The sequence below is a fragment of the Pelodiscus sinensis genome, chromosome 2, assembly GCF_049634645.1.
Source record: "Pelodiscus sinensis isolate JC-2024 chromosome 2, ASM4963464v1, whole genome shotgun sequence".
NCBI lineage: Eukaryota > Metazoa > Chordata > Testudines > Trionychidae > Pelodiscus > Pelodiscus sinensis.
This window is the reverse complement of record NC_134712.1, coordinates 237,632,126-237,654,324: the sequence shown is the minus strand read 5'-3', so window position 1 is coordinate 237,654,324 and position 22,199 is coordinate 237,632,126. Positions and strand designations below refer to the sequence as shown.

General features: G+C 41.9%; 1 protein-coding gene across 6 annotated transcripts in view; it reads right to left on the bottom strand.

The window, feature by feature from the left end:
* Positions 1 to 22,199, bottom strand: part of DIP2C (disco interacting protein 2 homolog C) — a 516,114-nt gene that overhangs the window by 4,610 nt on the left and 489,305 nt on the right. For all 6 annotated transcript variants that reach the window (XM_006111894.3, XM_006111897.3, XM_006111900.3 and 3 more), the window contains 4 exons: positions 9,920 to 9,977; positions 7,670 to 7,744; positions 5,743 to 5,917; positions 4,103 to 4,226 (listed from right to left, as the gene is read on the bottom strand). In XM_006111894.3, the coding sequence (XP_006111956.1) occupies positions 4,103 to 4,226; positions 5,743 to 5,917; positions 7,670 to 7,744; positions 9,920 to 9,977 (432 nt within the window). The remainder of the gene's footprint in view (positions 1 to 4,102; positions 4,227 to 5,742; positions 5,918 to 7,669; positions 7,745 to 9,919; positions 9,978 to 22,199) is intronic.

The window sequence follows — 22,199 nt, the reverse complement described above, 5'->3', positions numbered from 1 at the left end:
CAGTGTTTCTCAACTTTTTTTTTTAAATAAAGTACCCCTTTTTCAAAAAAAAAAAAAAGTACCCCCAATACCTAGTTTTCAGTCAAATGTTTTTTCCACCATTGCAGCACATTTGTTTAAAATAACTCAATTGCAGCTAGGCAGGAGATGAAATTTTGGGGTGTAAAAAGTACAAAAATAATAAAGCGCTGTAAAACTTAAAACAAAAATTCAGTTTTCTCCAAATTTCAGTTGTGTTGACAAATCCTCCAGACTTCTCTCGAGTACCCATAAGGGTATTCATACCACTGGTTGAGAAACACTTGTCTAGATGATACTTGGTCCTGCTCTGAGTGCAGGGGAGTGGACTTGATGTCCTCTTGAGGTTCCTTCCAGTTTTAATAGTCTATGATTCTGGAAAATGCATAGCACTCACAGTTATCCATCCATGTCTAAAATTTAGAATGTGTGCTTTCTTCTAAAGCTTATAAAAGTATCTTTCAGGAGAGACGTACTTAAAAAAATATTAGTTTGTATACCACACAAAATTTTGTTGGATTAAAGTTCTTTTGTGTCTATTGGCTTAGAAATTCAGTAGAAGTAGACAGAGTGGCTGCCTCCTGCCTTCATGTAGCTAAAAACCTGCTTTCATCTATAACTGTATTTTAGCAGAATGTCTAATGAGTTTTGAATGATGTGGGATATTAACAAGAGCAGTGGTCAGTCTGGAAGGAGACCTTCTCCCATGAGGCCCTGGAACACTGATGGATTGCTTTATACACATGCCTTAATGTTGAGATGACCTAAATTAACATTTGCAACAAGAAATTCAAAAGGAAGTTACTTCCTTGGCCACTTGCTACATCAAGGTGTTGCAGCACGTCTATGCTCACCTGTAGATTACAGTAGAGCAGGCTAAGGCTAGCCACAATTACAATATGAATTAGTGACATTTTCATTTATAAGGGTCGAATTCTAGGTATTATTTTAATGCATTCATTAAGTAATGATTTGATGTTCAGGAACAACCAAGGATTGAGTATGCAGTACAAAAGTGCAGTTTGTTTATATATATAAGTTTGCTTACATATGTTTGCATAAAGAGAGGAAGACTCAGGAGCAACCTTATTTTGCCCATGCAGATCAGAAACACTGGCCTTTTTACAAGTAGGATTTTGTTTGAAAGCTATTTTAACTGAATTATTTAATAGAGGGATTCTGACTATTTAACACAAAATGTAAACTTCATGAAAATACAACTCTGTTGATACACAATCCTGCTGGACACATGGAAAGCAGGAAAGGGGGATATTTGCATGTGGTTTATTGGGGCTAATAAAATAAGTAAGTAAATAAATAAATAAATAAAATAAATACATAAATATTGGCCGTTATGCCCTAAACACTGATGATAGTTCGGAACCTTTGGAATGTAATTTCAAAGTTCCCCAGGCATTATTTTTCTAGACACTGAGTAAACTAACAATGGAGCTTGGGATGCCGGAACCTCATTTCACATGCAATGGCTAGAACTTGTTGGTGACAGACACCTCTCTGTACAGTCATGGATCATATTATATTTATGCATTCCACACAGAGGCCCCGCTAAGGTCATGTTAAAGTTGCAGACATGCATCGATGTTTTGAATACATATTTGCTTTCTAGAATTCTTGAGCTGAAAAAAAAATTAGGAATACATGAAGGTTACATTTCCACAAAAAGCAGGAATCATGCTCTGTAGACACAATGAAAGCCAATGAGTTGGAAATAAGTCCCTCATGCCAAGCCAGCAATATTCCATTATATTAACGTCATCTGAAATACCAATAAGTGGCTGTAATGTTTCAGAAGGAACTGGGTATCGTAATGTACCCAAAATCCTTTCTGTGGGCTTATATATTCTGTTATTGTACACACAGGGAATACCACTTGTTTTCATATGCAACGAAGATATATGCTCTGTTCCTCTTTCCAGGGTTAGTTTAAATGAGGTAGCATTGTGTATTCTTAATTAAATTACAAACACATACATAATTTCTTAAGATTTCTTATATTATTAAAGATGGTTTCAAAATGCAAGTTTTGCTTATACCGATGCATAGCTAAGTCTGACATCAAGACAGAAATGTGTTATGGTAACATTCTTCTGCATTCTTTAACAATACATGTTAAGTACAGATGGATATGGGAATTATCTATCTATAGTTCCACTGTGCATGCATGCTTCTTCCCATAATTACTGAAAATACTGAAAAACAGAATGAGCAAGAATTCTGCATTGACCCCAGGTACAAAGATAATGCCCTGGGTCTAGAAGAGGTTAGGTCTGTGGTCATCAACCAGTAGATCAGGATCTACTGGTAGATCTTGGAGCCTCTGACAGGTGATCCTGACTGGTCCGTCTGGGAGGCTATCAAGTACCAGCCCTTCAGCTGCCCTTCCCCACACTGTCCTGCTGCTCCTGCCCAGAGCCTCAGAACTGCCCCTGGGAGCTTCCTGCTTGTTGTGCAGGGTGGGGGAGACAGAGGCAGGGGGATGCTGATGTTACTCTGTCCCCCATCTGTACAGAGTGAGGAGGGTGGGGCCTCGGCGAAGGGGTGGACCAGTGGCTGGGCCTTGGAGAAGAGGTGGAGCAGAGGTATTTGGGTTTGAGGTAGATCTTGGACTGACTTGCATTCTAAAAGTGATCTTGTGCTTAAAAAGGATGGAGACCACTCGGCTAGGCAGAAAGTAAAATATATACTTATAATGGGTGAAGGTTTCAAAAAGGACCTAAATCCTCACTGAAAGTCAGTGGGGACAAAGGCACTGTTGAAAATTTTACCTAGTGACTTCACACAATACTTTTTGCAAGTACAGTTTTGGCTCTTACACTTACATAGTATTTAAAGCAGGGGTCTCCAACCTTTTTAAGCACGAGATCACTTTTTGAATTTAAGTGCAATCCAAGATCTACCTCAAGTCCAAATACCCTTGTCCCATCTTCTCTGTGCCCCTTCTCCGAGGCCCCACCCTTGCTCACTCTGTCCTCCCTCACTTTCATCAGGCTAGGGCAGAGGGTTGGGGTGCAGGCTCTGGTCTTGCATTAAGGGATTTGGCATGTGGGAGGGGCACTGAGCTGAGCTTGGGGCAGGAAGTTGTGGTGCTGGAGGGGGTTCTAGGTGCAGGTTCTGGGAGGGCGTTTGGATGCAGGGGTGCGTGGGGTTGGGGCAGGGACCTGGGGTGCAGATGGGGGGGCTCATGACTGGGGAAGGGGTTCAGAGCTGGCTCCGACTGGGCCCTGCTGACCTCAGGTGACTCCTGGGTGGTGGTGCAGGGGGCTAAGGCAGGCTCTCCCCTGCCCTGGCCCTGCACCACTCCTCAAAGCAGCCAGCAAACTCCATCCCAAGTCCTATTGTGCCCCCTTCTCTGCTCTCTCGAGACAGGATACAGGGTGGTAGAGGGGGCACCTTGACATCAGCGCCCCTCTTCTCCCTCCCCTGCCCTGCAAGTAGGAGGCTCCCAAAGGTGAGTGGAGGCAGCTCCAAGGCAAAGGACAGGAGGTGTGCAGCAGTAGGGCGAGGGGCATCTGAAATGCTGGTACTTGATAGCCTCTTGGCCAAACCAGTCAGGATCACCTGTCAGAGGCTCCATGATCTACCAGTAGATCCAATCTACTGGTTGGTGACCACTGATATAAATGCCAAGAATTGTGTTATACAAATGCCTAGGAAAAGCAGTTAATCACTAATTCAACATCTTGATATTTAATCAATAATTGGTCTCAGCTCCATAATGAACGAAACTTGTTTTCTGCTTTCTAAAGGAATTCCAAAAAAGACTGAAGAAGGAAAACACACTTAAGGAAAACACAGCTAAACTTCCAAACCCCACTACTAAAAATAATTCAAAATAAAACCCAAACAATTCACCATTATCATGAAACAGCATGTCACTTTTTTTTTAATTGTAAAGAAAATGGTCCCTCCTGATAAAAGCTGTTTATATCATGTGTTAGCTTAGAGAGTGAATATTTACGGTCATGTTATAAACTCTTGGAACACTGCATATTTCCTGAATCACAGAAAATTATTGTACAGACTATAGTTTGATGCAAGACTCACAGTGTTTCAAAACACTCACCATTCTGTAATGCTCTTGTGTGCTCTAATTACTGATGTTTCAATATCAATTGGATGATATCTCATCCCTCGTAACTCCATGGCTTCATCTAGTGCACCCACAACATAAAGTGCATCATGTCGCTCTAATTACAGAGAGAGAAAAGCAATGACTTAAATCTCTACTATGTTAAATAAATTATAAAACGTCCACAGTAGTAAATAAGTAAAATAGTAACATTCCATTTATAAAGTATGCTTGAATTTTAAAAGTTTGAAAGCCCTTTACAAGTTACCTACATTCATGATTATTGAAATGGAATGCGGGTTGAAAGGCAACAGCTAATCAGTAAAGCCCTTCAAATCCGCAGATATCAACATCAAGGGATGAGTATATCTATGGCTCAATTTTGTGGATATGGATGCAGATACAAATTATGGACCCAGAACTATGGAAATTTGTGGATATCTGTTTTATATCTGCTTTCCACAGATGTGGATGCCGATATCCGCAAATTATTGAAGATGCAGATGCGGATACTAATTTTGTACCTATGCAGTACTATATTTATCAGGTTGCTGAGCACAATATGGAAGAAAGAGAAATGTTTAGCTGACACCAGATCACACCTTTGTTCTTAAGAAGGGTGCATGGAGAGCAAAGGAATCTTACTTGTTAAGGCTTCACACGGTGAGTTTTATTTCAGTTTGTTTATTTGCCTCTAAAGCATAATGAGTAAAACTGACACTTCTGGGATCTGAATATATCATGCAGCTTTGAATTAGGGATGTTAAAATGTGTTTAAGTAAATGTGTAATCACTGAACATTTCAGCAGTTACACTTTGATAGTTGGTTCTTACCAGGGGCACAGCAAATGCTGAGACATTGGAAACTATAGCAATCTCCACAACCCTCATAGCCAGTCTCTGTATTTTGCCAGTCAGAATAATTTCTCAATCAGGGAATTTCAGCCATACAGACTGTCTTTTGCCTCACAGCATTTCTTTGCTTATATAAAAATAGGATGTCTCACTAGCGATTAATATGGCCCTGTGCTACTCTGATATAAACCAAAATATTCCCTATATCTTCATTTACACACTACAGCTTACAGTAAATTGCTATTATTTGCTTCTACTGTCCTAAAGACTGGGTGAGTTCAAAAATAGGACAACTTTTGTTAACAGCTTCACAGAAATTGTAGGGTTATTAGATGAGGGTGTCCCCGTGAGAAGCCTAAGTCTCAATTGCGCAGCAGTGTTCCATAAGAAAGGATCTGTTCATGCAGATCCAACTGCAGCAGTGGGGCAATGTATGTAACATTCCATGTTTTTCCAGACAAAAAGCTTAGAGACATTTGGCAGCATCAGAAGGTCTCTTTCTCATGGAGCTTACAGCATGTAAAGAAAACATACAAAAGAACCACATGTAAGAAAAGAAATATAACCAGGCAGTCATTTTTGGCAGGCATTGTGTTCCACTGTTTTATTTTCTTATTGACATCTATTTCGAAAATGCTTCTTCGGAGGATTATAGAGCATTTGATGGTGAACATTTATTCCTACAACACAGCAGGCTACGAATGAGTGGACAACTTTACAGCACATTCAAAGCTATGTATAAACATACATTTGTAGATAGATAGAACTCATGTTCTTACCTCCATTTGCATCTGTAAGTTCTGTTCTCCTCAAGAACCCCAAATAGCCAGTCCGAGCCCAAATAGTCTGTGTGTCTCCAAAGCTGAGTCTTGAATTAAAGTGATCTGATTGCAGAGATTCATCTCCATATATGGTGAAATATCCACTTGCATTATGAGCACTGTGAACCCATATCTAAGTAAAAAGCAATTACACTGGCATTAATTAAAGCATCTATCCAGGGTGAAGTATTTTTGAAAATTCTTGCATCTATTTTCAATCAGAACTAGATATGTCTAGAGTACCCTTTAACATGATGTGTTCTGATTAAATACTCACCTTATTTCTATACTTATTTGAGGGCTGAATCCTGCTTGCCTTACACATGAAGCTTTGCTGAAGTCAATGAGTGAGGTTCCATGTCTCTTAAAGGTGCAGCCAGGATTCCGACCGCAGGGAAGTGCCTACCCTTTGTAGCCTCATGGCCTGAGGTTGCTCAGAGGGCTCAAGAGGCTTCTGGCATAACTTAGACAAGCCCCAAGAATTCTCTAATTTCTATCAGTTATAGGACTGTGCCACGAGCTGCAATGCTATCTAGGATTTCTACAGTGTTGTGTTCTATTGTGACGCTGCACTGACATGCCCCTTCCACTCGTGCCTACTACATTAGCACTTGGAGGAGTCCTTTGATGACACATTTACAGATAGGTCTTTCTCACAGTCTCTGTGCAGTTGGAAATTCTTCCCCAGCTTGATCCAAGATTTTCAGAGAGTGTTTACATGGTCCCAGCCTTTTCAGCTGGTATAAAAGCAGCCACAAACTCACTCCATAAGACTACTTTGGTGAGTGTGACCCCTAGCTATCAAACAATAATACTGTTAGTAGTTACAAAGCACTTTTCATCTTCAAAATCTTAAAGATAGCCTCACAACTCTTGAGAGTCAGGCAAAGCAGAACTAAGCGAGACAAATTACCTTTTTTTGAATAATGAAAAAGACACTGACAGGATTTTTAGATAAAATATTCTTCTCCAGCCTTAGCATACAACTCTGGGATTTCATTAACTTGTTTTTGGGGGAAGTATCACATATTCTCAAAAGTTGTACTGTTATTTTAATCATGACCATACAAATTATTTTATTTATTGAAATTCTGATTTGCTCATTGAAAATCAAACAATCTAAGTTCAATTTTATTATTCAGTGAAACATGAACTAAACAGAAAATGCACACAGCTTTGCTAAACTATATTAAGCAGAACATTTTAGTGCTTTACGTTATCATGATCATAAAACAACTCCAGTTAGCTGAAGTTAGGCCAAGGTGGGCCACCACCAGTATGTTTTCTGCACCTCTGCAGGTATTGAAAATCATAGCTCTGCTTGGCCAGGAATCACCGTTCACAGCCAATGCAAGTGGCAGGAAGTGCCACGGACCGGGCCGCCGCTGCTCACGTTAGCAATGAATGGCGATTCCCGGCCAACCAGAGCTGCGATCCTCCGACACCTGCAGAGGCACAGGTAAAAATGGCAGTGAGAGCCTGCCAGGGACTAACCCTGCAGACTGGATCCGGCCAGTGGGCCGGAATTTGCCCACCCCTGAGTTAGACTAATCAAAGAAATATCCTTTGCTCCAACTAAGGTTTTGTCAGAAGTAATAAGTAGAAAATTAAGAAGGAAAAAACAAGGTTATTTTTTTAAAAAAATTTGTACTCTTCTTAAAGAGATACTCATATTTTTCAAGTTCAACAAGAAAAAGGTTTTTAATAGCAACAGCAACTTTTTTCCTGTTAATTTCACACATTATAAAGCTGTATGTTGTACAGATATTTCTGATCTTACAATATCTTTATATTTATTTAAAGAATTCATTTAACTTGATTAAAATGGATTTTGTTCCTATAATTTAATTTACAAACAGACTAAGGGGCAATTTTTGTGACTCACCTCACCAAGATGAGAATCCCCTAAGGGTCCCTTTGTTTCAGGATTAGCTATAATGATGCGAACACCAGGGAGGATCTATTGAAAGACAAAGTGAGTCATATTCTGTAAGAAACCAGATGATGTACATGTCTGCTTATGTAACTATACAAATGATTCTTGTCCTCAGAAGCACTTTATCTGACTCCTTAAAAAACCTGACATATTATTTAAGGAATGGCATTATCTAGTTGTCATAGATACACCTAATACAGTGCTGTTACATATTGCTGCCAGTACAGGTTTTGATAAGAAAATCCCTTGCTTTCCACTTATCACTCAAGGGATTCAGTTGTAGAAGAAACCCGCTTAAGAGAATAAGCCAATCCTGAATAACTGTATTTAGGAAATGTTGCCAATCTGACTCTTTGTAAAAGTCTTTCAGTCGTAAGAATGACATAACACTGACATGCTTTTCTTACCAAAAATAAATAAATTTTAAAAATACCGAATAAGTTTTAAAATAATCCAAACCAAAATCTCTACCCCCAAATAAAATTTTAACTAAAAAACGGGACAAGTACTGGTGACCCCAGGAAATCTACTAGGGACTTTGCTATTGGTTCCTATGGAAGGTGCTCAGATACTATCAGAACAGATGGCAAAGATAACACTGATAGGGGGAGAATGAATGAATATACACAGTCCAAGCTTTGTTACCTGGCATGTTGAGGGAATAGGAGGTGCCAATAAGTTAAAAATTCTGGTTAACTAGTAGGAGGAGGGAGTTTGAATGCAGGAAGGGGCTCAGCGCTAACGGTTGGGGTGTGGGAGATGTGGGCTCTGGGAGAGAGTTTGCATGTGGGAAGGGACTCAGGGCAGGAGACTGGAGATGGGGAAGGTTGTTAGGGTGCTGGATTTGGGAAGTGCTCACCTTGGAAGGCTCCCTGAAAGTGGTGATATTCCCTGCTGCTCCTAGGTGGAGGGGCAATGAGGCAGCTTTGCATGCTGACCCTGCCGGCAGGCACCACCCTTGCAGCTCACACTGGCTGTGGATCCCAGCCAATGGAAGCTGTAGAGTCAGTGCACAGGGTGGGGGCAGAGCAAGGGAATACATGGTGCCCCCAAGGCTGTTGCTCTGACTATGAGCAGCAGGAACCAGTAACCACTTCTGAGGAACCACATGGAGTCAGGTAGGGAGTCTGCTGACCCAAAGCCAAACAGTCTATAAACTCAGCTTTCACTGTATCATGGTGCCAAGAGTTTCTGTTTCAGTTCTTTAAGGAAGATTGTCTGGACACTCAACTTAGCAATAACGGAACCATTCACTGACTGGTTCAAATTTAGCCCAACTTAGTAGTAACAAATAAATAAGGAGTTCTTATATAGTGCTTTATACAGACAATCAGAATCATCCCATTTTACAGAGAAGGAAACCAAGGCATTGGGAGGTGAAATGTCTTGCCCATAATCACCTACTTAGATCAATGGACAGGGATTCAATAGACCTGAGTTCTGTACCTGACTCTACTACTGGCTAACCACTAGCCCATACTGCCTCCCACAGACGCCAAAGATGCCCTGCCCCCAGAAGTATGGTGGCCTATGAAGAATGTAGGAATGTCTTGGTGGTCTCAGTCCAATTTCCAGTGGACATGTGTCATCATCAAAACCATAACTGCCTAGAAAGCTGCAAGTAGTTTTCTGAAAAGCAACTGAGGCCACGTCTTCACTTGCCATGCCAGGGATCGATCTTCTGGCATTCGATTTAGTGGGTTTAGTTAAGACCTACTAAACTGAATGCTTAGGACAGCTCCACTAGGCACCAGTACTCCTCACAGTTGCAAGAACTATGGGAAGCAGATGGGAGCGTTTGCTCCTTTCGGCCTCCCTCTGTGAAGACAGAGCCAAGCTTGGCTTTAGGTAAGTCGACTCCAGCTACCAATTTTACAAATCTGGAGTTGCGTACCTTAACCTAACCTTCCAGGTCTAGTGTAGACCTGGCCTGAGAGGACTGAATAGGCAGAGACTGGGCTACTATCTCAGGAGTAGGAAGCAATTCCCTCATAATAGAGGGAGAAAAGTTGCTGGAGTAGTGTTAAGAGCTCTGTTAGAGCTACTGTGCTGTAACTTCTCGGTGGATAAATGACAGGACTGCTGTCTGTACAGCTGTCAGAGCTTTCCTGAGCACCAAATTCACTTCAGAAAAATTAACAGAGTGAAAATCAAAGAAACCTTTAAGAGTGCAGAAGACATGGTCAGTACAGTACTTACTTTTCCTGACTCCATTAGGGGCAAACTATGAGGCGATCCTCTCTCTACTAAACGAACTCTGTAAAATATATATAATAATAGCATGCATCAGACACGATTGCATATATGGGTATTTTACTTCAATTGGGTATTTTTACAAAAAGGATCTAGGATGCCGTCATGGTTGCAATACTGAACATACATTCGGAAAGTCTGACATTTGTGCTAATGATAAATACTATTCATATTAGGAAACCCTATAAACATAGCCAGGAGAATAATGAAAAAAAGGCATCAATGAATATTTGTTTAAAAAATAAAACTTGGTAGAAGTATTTCCAGCCTTTTATTTATTTTCAGTAGACTTTTTGTACGTAGAATATTCAAAGGAATTGAAAAATCTGTTCACAACAAAAAGAATAAATCTTCAGTTTCCCCACAATCTCGTTATAAAGGTTTCAGTCATCCAGTGAAGGCACAGCAACTTGTGGCGTAGGTGACCAATCATGTTCCTAGCAGTGAAAGACATGGTCACAGTGAGTAGCTCACAACTAATAAACCATCTTGTTAGTCTTTAAAGTGCTGCATAGTCCTGTCTTTTGTTTCAGCAAGACCGGACTAACATGGCTACATCTCTGTTACTACAACTAAACACCAGACTGATATAGGTCTGTAATTGCAACCTTTGTTTAATTATTTTCAGTGGGGAGACTGTTTAGCAAACATGTTAATCAACCAACACATTTTTGAAAGGGAAAGTTTATTTGCTGTCTGGGACTGACCTCTTTCCTAGTTGAAACATTTGGGTTCTTACTCTCCCTAGAAATGCTACCTTCCTTGCCAAGTGATTCACATGTGTACTGGAGAAACTGGTATGGCACCATGGGATTCTCCTGTTAGAAGTGTATTGACCTCAGGAGAAATTACTGGACTTACTCTTGGAGAGGACTAGATCAGTGTGAACAGTCTGATAAGATGTCCTAAGAAAACCAACCTTCACTACAAAACTTGTTGAAGGAATCTTAGTGATGCATGTGCATTGCTATGGTTAAGCGAAGGCCCTAAACCAGGGGAGTCCAAACTTTTTTCAAAAAGGGCCAGATTTGATGAAGTGAACATGCGTGAGGGCCGACCATTTTGCCTGACATTCTTTGAACCATTAAAATTAAATGCAAATTAACTATTTTATGCAAAGTTTATTGCAAACAGCATACTTTTCATTTCGTCACATGGATGACAAATCTAAACAGGTGTTAAATCACTCTGCCTTTCATATCTGAAGGCCAGATGAAAAAAAAATCCAGGAAGCTGAAATATATGTCAGGAACATTGTAAAGTACATTACATATTATTGGTAATAAAGGTTGTCTGTCAACTTTTAAGTTCAAAAAATATGAACAGGAACATAACACCAAGTATACATGTTGTGTCCAAATATATTTATAACTGATTTAGACCAACTGACATTAACTGAGATTTTACAATGTATTCATCTCAATACATATGGATTTGTTGGGGGCCATAAAAGATAGATATTGCCAAATTACCTGTGGGGCCGTATTAAACCAGAACACGGGCCGCAATTGGCCCGCGGGCCGGACTTTGGACATGCCTGCCCTAAACAAACTATCCAAACTCCTATCCAGGGTACACAGAAGGGAGTATGGGCTAGGAGTAATCATGGCAGTTTTGAGATTTATCACTTGCTCAACTTACAGGCAGAGTACCATTTACACCTCAGCTTGCTCTGCCATCACAGGGAAGAAGGAACAAAAGGTTTAGTGAATGGTTTTACTTGGAAAAGAAAGCCTTGGACATTTTAGCCCCTGCAGAAAGAGGAAAGTGTGGGAAATATTTCTCTCACTGTTGACCCTCAAACCAGCCAGAACAGCTAGGATTGCAATGGACAGGCAGGCAGGAGTGCTGGAGCACAGCTTTTGTCCATAATTTTGTGGGGGAAAGAATCTGGTGTGAAGGTGAGAGGGGCATGGCCAGACGCTGGTGCCTTGTAGACAATTCTGAACAGGCTCTAGTAACTTCAGGAAGTGAGGCACAGCTGAATTGCCTGCAATTGGACGAAGAAATTCAAGTCTGTCTGTGGGAAATGTGCAACCAAAAAGGGCCTGCTACAAATAGCTTGCTCAGCTCTAACCAGGCAGAAAGCAAGTGAGACAGCAGTGGCTGAAATATATTTTGAATAAAATAATAGTGCAGAACACCTGAGTTCCAGTCATTTGTTTTGCACTGTACCTAATCATGTGGGTAACTAAACATGCACTTCAGTATACAATGCTGTCATGTTCTTAATTTTCAGACAAATACACAATATTAGAGAAATGAAGACGGCAAATTTGAACTGACACATACTGTAATTCCTAAGTCATGAGTACTACAGCAGGGCTCAAGCATCGAGTTTTCAGGCATAGCATGAACTTGCAACAGGGCGCCCCATCCCACACTCTTACCACTATTTGCAGTCTGGGCCACGCCCCCCCTAGTTCCTCTGTGGCCCCCTGGGCAGACAGCAAGCAGGGCCATTGTCAGATTCACTAGAGCCTAGGGCAGAAAGGCCAAGTGCTGTTGTGCAGGGCTAAAGCCAAAGCCTGAGGATTTGAGATTTGCAGTGACCCCTGTGGCATTTGGGCTCCAGGCAATAGCCCTGCTTGCTACCCTCTAACACTGGTCCCAGCTTTTGTATGCAGGCACTGGTAGGCCAGGGAGTTGTTATAGAAAGTTAGATAGAGCCTCAGAAAGAAAAAAGATTAGGAGCCCCTGTCCTAGATAACTGAGTCTATTCTATGAAACTTGAACCATATGAGACCATGAAAGTAGGGAAATAAAAACAATAAGTTTCCAGACAGATCTCTTTGCTCAATAATGAGGATTAATTTGACTGGTGACATGAGTATTGTACAAGCCACAGGTTTGGTTTTTTTTTTTTTTAAGTTTCAAGCTGTTCCTGATTAAAATAAATGTTTTATAGAGGTGGTAACATGCACTATGAGAATTCAGAAGAACACAAACATCTGTTTAAGGAATCCTTTCAGGTCAATTAAAGTCCAATTAAAAAACCCTCCAGAAAACGTTAACGATTTTACATACCCAAGTGCCAAGTACTACACTTTTGAAGCAAAAATCAAATGCCCAATATAAAATGGGGAATAAGTGGATAGGCAACAGCACCACAGGAAAGGCTCTGGAGGTTTTAGTGGATCACAAATTGAATATGAGACCACAGTGTGATGCAGTTGTGACAAAGGCAAATGTCACTCTATGAGCGCTGTATATAAGGCACAGGAGGCAAATGTTCTGCTCCACTCAGCACTGCTGAGGCATCAACTGAAGACTGTCCAGATCGGTGTTCCCCACCTCAAGGAAGATGTGAACAAATTGGAAGTAGGCCAGAGGAGAACAACAAAACTGACCCAAAATTTAGAAAATATGATCTTTGAGGACAGGTTGAATGAATAGTTAGTCTAGAAAATGCTGAGGGTGGGGGACCAGATGACAGTCTTCAAATATGCAAAAGGCCGTTATAAAGAAGAGAGTGATCAGCTGTGCTTCCCATCTACCAATGGTAGGATAAGAAGCAATTGGTTTAATTTGAAGCAAGAGAGATTTAGGTTTTAGGGGACGCCGGGTTTGGGGAGCTGGTTTTGTTGTTAGTGCCAAAAAGGAAAATGTTTTCAGTAAAATGTTTCAGATATTCTGTGTGTGCATTGGCAACTGGTGACAGAGGAAGGAGTGGGGACACTGGCCCTACCTCTCCCTGCCCCCTTGCTCTGCCCCTGCCCTTCCCTTGCTCTGCCCCTCTCTTGCCCTCCCCACTCTACCTCTTCTTGGCATGCCCTGGTGCAGTGCGGACAGGGAGTGGCACCACGTGGGCTGCAGCTGCCCGGCCTGCACCTTCTCTGCCAGCCCCGGCCGGTGAGTGGTGGTGCTGGGGTGGGGGCGTGGCATAGACTCCTGCTGTTTTATTATGAAATTATAAAAATATACTTGTGTTTTAAGACTTGAAGAGTGTAAGTAACAACAAATAAAGGATGTACTTAATGAAACGCCACAAATATTGATGCAACAATATGAAAGAAATACTGTTACTTCTTTTGCCACCTGCCTCAGTGTGGGCATGGGGTGCATAAAACAGGGGTGACCTCATCAGGTTCTTTCCAGCCTGATATTTCTACAAAAACAAATTAGGAAGACTCCCCCTAAAGTACTCTGCCTGGCAGGAAGAGTGAGGACTTTTTACACTTATCCAAGCCTTCATCACTTTCAGACTGAACTACTGCAGTGGTACCTCTTGTGGGGCTATAACCTGAGATAATGTGGAAGCTGATGTTAGACAGTTGCATTGTGCCTGCATATTAAGTGAGTGTGGTTAAGCATAAAACACTTTCCTTTATATGTGTGGCTCCTGGGTAGAATTTAAAGTTTTGGTTTTGACAGGTGATGACTTACAGGTTTTAAGCTACTGTTAAGAAACAGTAACTTTGCTGCAGTTGCAATCTTTGGAGCCGACTGAAGAGGTATTGAAGCCATTACCTATTATCTTTGAAAAGTCATCGAACATGGGAGAGATTCCAGAGGACTGGATAAAGGCAAATGTATGCCCATCTATAAAAAGGAAAATAAGGGCAACCCACGGAACAGAAGTCAGCTTAACTTCTGTGACAGGAAAGATAATGGAGGAAATCATTAAGGAATCCATTTGGAAACATGGAGAAGATAAAAAGGTGATAAGTAATAGCATGGATTTGTCAAGAACAAATCTTGTCAAACCAACCTGATAACTTTCTTTGACAAGATAACAAGCCTTGTGGATGAAGCGGCAGTAGTGTATGTGGCATATCTAGACATTTGTCAAGCATTTGATACAGTCTTGCATGTCCTCATAAATAAACTAGAGAAATACAACATAGAGGGGGCTACTATAACTTGGATGCATAAGTGATTGAATAACTGTTCTCAGAGAGCAGTTATTAATGGTTCACGGTCATGCCGGAAGAGCATAATGAATGGGTTTCCACATATATCAGTTTTGGGACGGGTTATAGTCAATACCTTCATCAATTATTTAAATTATGAAATATAGGGTATGCTTATAAAGTCTGTGGATGATACAAAACTGAGAAGGGTTGCAAGTGATTTTGAGTATAGGGTTATAATTTCAAAATGATCTGCACAAACTGGAGAAATGGTTGGAGGTAAATAGGATGAAATTCAATAAGAATAAATATAAAGTACCCCATGTAGGAAAGATCAATCCATTGTACAAACACAAAATGGGAAATGAATTCCTACAAAGGAATATTTTGCAAAAGCATCTAGGTGTCATAGTGAACCATAAGCTCAATATGAGTCAAGAGTGTGACACTGTTGCAAAAAAGCAAACATGATTCTGGGATGCATTAATAGGAATTTTGTGAGCGAAACACAAGAAGTAATTCTTCTGCTCTATTCTGCAATAAGGGTATGTCCACACTAGCCCCGTAGTTAGAACTAGGGAGGCTAATGAGGGTGACCGAAATTGCAAACGAAGTGCAGGATTTAAATATCCCACGCTTCATTAGCGTATTCCCGGGCGGTCGCCATTTTTGGTAATTGACTAGCTCGGAATAACTGCCCGTGTTTACACGCGGCAGTGAAATGGGAATTCAAAGTAAAGCCCTAACTCGAATTAGCTGTTATTCCTCTTGGAATGAGGTTTAGCAGCTAATTTGAATTAAGGGCTTTACTTTGAACTTCCCGCAAGCTGCTTCCCCTGGTGTTCATGCTCTTCTCTCCACCCCCAAGCAGAGCTCTGGCTCCTTCTGCCCTACCCACAGGCTAAGCAGAGTTCAGAATCTCCTCCAGCAGTAATCCACTCGTAAGACAGGCAACTGGCGTCTTTCCTGGTGCACGCCCATGGCTCCCTAGAGGCACATCCCAGAGTTTGCAAACATCTGTGCTATATGCAGTATTTACCGTACAGGAAATCAGAACCCCCCTTCCCCTAATTTCAGTGTCTCAGGTGACAGATTAAAAGCCCTGGCCTGGTTTCATGAGGTTAACAAGCCACAGTTAATCACAGATATTGCTCAAAATACTATTCCAGAGTCAGGAGGAGTGCTGGTGAAACTGCTTCCATTTATAATTATGGCTAAGAGCATGTCATGGAGGTGTCAGAAGTCACGGATGCCTTGACTTTCAGAGAGCTTTATGGCCTTTCCAGCCCGAAGGTGGCAGGCCAGAGCTCTGAGCCTGTGGGGGGACCCCAGAGCTCTGAGCCAGGTGGCAGGTGCTGGCCTCATCTCTCTTCAGTGGAGCCTGGGCTCTCATTCCACTGCTCCTTCCGCACCAGGCCCATTTTGTCACAGCTATTTATAGTAAAGGTCACAGGCTCCTGTGAATTTTTATTTATTCCCTGTGACTTGTCCCTGACTTATACTAAAAATAACTGTGGGAAAAAAAAACTTAACCTTAATTATACCCCAAACAGGATGTCGCAGAGCAATGGAGAAAGCGGCTCTGGTGGCACTTAAGTGCTAAGGAATGGCAGTAAGGGAAGGCATCGTGCCACATGGTGAGCTGGCTGGTTCTGGGAGATGAGGTGTCATCAGCGTGCAAAAGGCTGTGAACTTGGGATCATATATTCTGTTAAAACAGTTTAAAAGCCAAATTTTGAATCTAAACTACCACTGCATCTCAGGTTAAACAACCTAACCAGTCCAATATGGCTTTGATGGCTTTAGCACAGCACAAGAAACCCTCAAAAGAATTAGAGCTGTAATTCTTATTCTGGAATTTTTAGAGTGAATTTCAGTTCTCTAAACAAACAGACCTTGGAATTTACAAAATGTACCCACTACGGACAGTAAAAACCCTCCTTCTCCAAACCACTTGGATAATTTTTATTTGCAACATTTTCAGCTCTTTCAATCCAATTTTCAGCTTCCCATCTCTGCATTATTCTAAATATCAAATATCAATAGCTTACTTTCAAACTTGCAGCAGAACAGTTCCTGGACCTCAGTACAAAGGCAACGGTAGGAAAAAATTCCTGATAGTGAGGAGGGTTGTGAAGGAGTAGCCGAATATACAATTAACTGATAAGCCTAGTGTATCAGTTAATCTTCCTGACTACTTGTATTCCCCTCCCTCCCCGCTGCCTCTGTGTATCAGAGGCAGCAAGGTGAGGGGAGCAGGAACTGGTGCTAGGGGGAACTGGCTTGAAAGCTGATTCCCTCCAGTATGGGCTCCACAGTGCCACCTGAGCCCCACCGACTGCTGCCTTTATCAGAGGCAGCAGTGTGGGAGGAGTGGGGGGGAGGCTGTTCCGAAGCAGCCTCTGCCCACGGTGGGTCTAGGCTCGCCACAGGCAGTGGCTGCTCCACATCCCATATAGCAGCAGCCTCTGTCCACGGGGAGCTGGGACCCCCTGTGGAAAGGGGCTGCTGCCAGACCAGCCTTTGTGGCAGCCAGCCTGGGTCACCACAGACAGAGGCTGCTACCACCTCACGGCAGCCAGTTCATAAGGGGAGCTGGTTTTTACACTGGGTCCCCTCACAGACCAGCTCCCACCTGGCACCTCACGCTGCTGCCTCTGATACAGAGGCGCAGGGTGGCAGGGAGCTCCCTGCGAGTGGGGCTGGAGGACTGGCTGCCAGCCCACTCCTGTGGACTATAGAACAGTCAAGTAACGTATAAGAATGAATGCAGTTACTTCACTATTCTATTACTTGCTATCTTACATCCCTAATAATGAGTAGGAAGTGCAGCAGTTTGCAGCAGTTCCATGTGTTTGCAATTTCTAAGGCATTTCCAAGGGCACGTCTGAACTATATTCCTCCTTCGACAGAGGAACGTAAATGAGGCCGATCAAAAATTCAAATGAAGCACGGATTTAAAAATCTCGTGCTTCATTTGCATAATCATGTGAGATTTCTTCAAAAAAGAAACCGCAGTCTAGACAGGGTTCTTAAAAAAAAAAAAAAAACATCCCTTTTTGACGCAACTTGTACTCCTGAAAAAATGAGGTATATGGGTTCTTTTGAAAAAGGGCTGTTTATTTTCTAAAAGAACCCATCTAGACTGCAGTTTATTTTTCGAAAAACCCTTTTTCGAAAAAGAGCACTCACACGATTATGCAAATGAAGCGTGAGATTTGTAAATCTGCTCTTCATTTGAATTTTCGATTGGCCTCATTTACATTCCTCTTCGAAGGAGGAATGTAGTTTAGATGTGCCCCAAGTCTCCTTATCAGATTATTAAATTTACAATCGTTATATATAGTGTGACTGGATATTTTATCAGTGATTCACCTACCCTGATATTTGTTTAACACTTACATTGACCCACCATAAAGTGCTCTGCACTTACATATCAATTATTAAATTCAGATCTTACTTCGGTCCTTTTTTCAAATTCTTTCCTCTTTCTCACCAGCAGTAGGACAACCATGTACTTAATACGATTTTTTCTAAATGAAAACTAAGTATTTTTCCTTGTGCATATGTCATAAGGAAATCTGGTAGAGCCAGCATCTGTGGCTGCATACAAGTTTGAACTGGAATTCTAGTGAGCCACATTAGCCAGGGTATGTCTACACTACCCCCCCAGTTCGAACTAGGGGGGGGGGTAATGTAGTCATACGGAGTTGCAAATGAAGCCCGGGATTTGAATTTCCCGGGCTTCATTTGCATGAAGCCGGCCGGCGCCATTTTTAAATGCCGGCTAGTTCGGACTGCGTGCCGCGCGGCTACACGCGGCACGAACTAGCTAGTTCAGATTAGGCTTCCTAATCCGAACTAGCTGTACACCTGTGGAACTAGCTGTACACGTGGAATGAGGTGTACAGCTAGTTCGGATTAGGAAGCCTAATCCGAACTAGCTAGTTCGTGCCGCATGTAACCGCACGGCACGCAGTCCGAACTAGCCGGCATTTAAAAATGGCGCCGGCCAGCTTCATGCAAATGAAGCCCGGGAAATTCAAATCCCGGGCTTCATTTGCAACTCCGTATGACTACATTACCCCCCCTAGTTCGAACTAGGGGGGTAGTGTAGACATACCCCCAGAGGGAGAATGACTTCACACTATTTTTGTTTTTGTTCTCAAATAGGTATTTACCACAATTTGTTTGCTTAGATTGGAAGTTCTTAAAACACAATTATTGGCAAGAGTATCTTGTGTAAAGTGGTCAGGAAGTACTATCCTTGTCATGAAGATATGGTTTAATTACATTTTAACGTTTGTCAATTCTAGCAAAATATTTCTGAAGGCAGGTGGAGTACCTGTCAAGTTTGTCTAATCACTGGCAGAAGCTACCAACTTCTGCTTCCTCCTTGTTATCAGCACACCTTAATGAAGTATGGGTGTACAGGTGAGGGAGTTTGTAGCGCAGGTGGTATTCTCTTCGATCCTTCCTGTCAAAAGTAGGGGCCCAGACAGAGACAGGTGCATCCTGAAGGTGAAAGACTGGCTGCGAAGATGGTGTTGCCAGAAGGGCTTTGGCTTCCTCGATCATGGGATGCTACTCCAGGAAGAAAAGACAGGACTATCACTATTCCAGGAAGGACTGCTGAGCAGGGATGGCGTTCACCTTTCAAGGAAAGGGAAGACTGTATTTGGATACAGACTGGCTAAGCTAGTGAGGAGGGCTTTAAACTAAGTTTGACAGGGACCGGTGACCAAAGCCCATGGGTAAGTGAAGAACATGGAGACCTGGGAGTTGGGTTGGAAATGGGAGGGAGTGTGGGCTATAATAGCAGAGAGAAAGGAGGGACAAGGCAGCACTGGGAGGCAAGATCAAATCAGTATCTTAGATGCTAATATACAAATGCAAGAAGCATGGGTAATAAGCAGGAAGTACTGGAAGTGCTAATAAATAAATGCAGCTATAACATTGTTGGCATCACAGAGACTTGGTGGGATAATACACATGATTAGAATATTGATATAGAAGGGTGCAGCTTACTCAGGAAGGATAGGCGGGGAAAAAAGGGAGGAGGTGTTGCCTTATATATTAAAAATGTACACACTTGGACTGAGGTGGAGATGGACATAGAAGACGTGTGTTGAGAGTCTCTGGGTTAGGCTAAGAGGTGTAAAAAACAAGGGTGATGTCATGCTAGGGGGTCTACTACAGCCCACCTACCCAGGCTGAAGAGATGGATGAGGCTTTTTCTAAACAACTAACAAAATCATCCAACACGCAGGAATTGGTGGTGATGGGGGATTTCAACTATCTATACATATGTTGGGAAACTAACACAGCAGGGCCCAGAATATCCAATAAGTTCTTGGACTGCATTGAAGACAACTTTTTATTTCAGAAGGTTGAAAAAGCTACGGGGGGGGGGGGGGGGGGGGGGGGCAGAAGGTGTTCTAGATGTGATTTTAACAAATAGGGAGGAACTGGTTCAGAATTTGAAAGTGGAAGGCAGGTGGGGTGAAAATGATCATGAAATCATAGAGTTCGTGATTCTAAGGTATGGTAGAAGGGAGAACAGCAAATTAGAGACAATGGATTTCAGATGTCAGATTTTGGTAAGCTCAGAGAACTGGTAGGTTAGGTCCCATGGGAGGCAAGACTGAGGGGAAAAACAACTGAAGAGAGTTGGCAGTTTTTCAAAGGGACATTATTAAGGGCCCTAAAGCAAGCTATTCTGCAGCGTAGGAAAGATAGAAAATATGGCAAAAGACCACCTTGGCTTAACCAGGAGATCTTGCATGAACTAAAAATAAAAAGGAGGCATATAAAAAAATGGAAACAGGACAAATTATGAAGGACGAATACAGGTAAATAATACAGAAATGCAGGGGCAAGATTAGAAAGGCAAAGGCACAAAACGAGCTCAAACTAGCTACAGGCATTAAGGGAAACAAGACGACATTCTATAAATATATTAGAAGCAAGAGGAAGACCAAGGACCACTGCTCAGTGAGGAGGGAGAAACAGTAACAGGAAACTTGGAAATGGCAAAGGTGCTTAATGACTTGTTTCTGTCTTCACCAAGAAGTCGGATGAAGGAATGCCTAACATAGTGAATGCTAGTGGAAAGGGGGTAGGTTTAGAAGTTAAAATAAAAAAAGAACAAGTTAAAAATCAGTTAGATGCCTGCAAGACAACAGGGCCTGATGAAATGCATCCTAGAACACTCAAGGAGCTGATAGAGGAGATATCTGAGCCTTTACGATCATCTTTAGAAAATCATGGGAGACAGCAGCGATTCCAGAAGACTGGAAAAGGGCAAATATAGTGCCCATCTATAAAAAAGGGAAATAAGAACAACTCAGGAAACTACAGACCAATCAGTTTAACTTCTGTGCCAGGAAAGATAATGGAGCAAGTAATTAAGGAAATCATCTGCAAATACTTGCAAGGTATTTAATAAGGTGATAGGGAACAGACAGCATGGATTTGTAAAGAACAAATCATGTCAAACCAATCTGATAGCTTTTTTTGATAGGATAACGAGGCGGATGTGGTATACCTAGACTTTAGCAAGGCATTTTATATGGTCTCGCATGATATTCTTATCAATAAACTAGGCAAATACAACTTAGATGGGGCTACTATAAGGGGGTGCATAACTGGCTGGATAACCGTTCTCAGACAGTAGTTATTAATAGTTCACTATCCTGCTGGAAAGGTGTAACAAGTGGGGTTCTGCAGTGGTCTGTTTTGGGACCGGTTCTGTTCAATATCCTCATCAACGATTTAGATATCGGCCATCAGAGTATGCTTATTAAATTTGCAGATGATACCAAGCTGGGAGGAGTTGCAACTGCTTTGCAGGATAGGGTCATAATTCAAAATGATCTGGACAAATTGGGGAAATGGTCTGAGGTAAACAGGATGAAGTTTAATAAGGACAAATGTAAAGTTCTTCACTTAGGAAGGAACAATCAGTTTCACACATACAGAATGGGAAGCGACTGTCTAGAAAGGAATACGGTAGAAAGGAATCTAGGGGTTATAGTGGACCACAAGCTAAATATAAGTCAACAGTGTGACGCGGTTGCAAAAAAAGCAAACATGATTCTATGGTGCATTAACAGCTGTATTGTGAGCAAGACACGAGAAGTAATTCTTCGCCTCTAATCTGCGCTGATTAGGCCTCAGATGGAGTACTGTGTCCAGTTCTGGGCACCACATTTCAAGAAAGATGTGGAGAAATTGCATACAGCACAGAGAAGAGCATCAAGAATAATTAGAGGTCTAGAGAACATGACCTATGAAAGAAGACTGAAAGAACTGGGGTTGTTTAGCTTGGAAAAGAGAAGATTGAAAAGGGACATGATAGTGGTTTTCAGGTA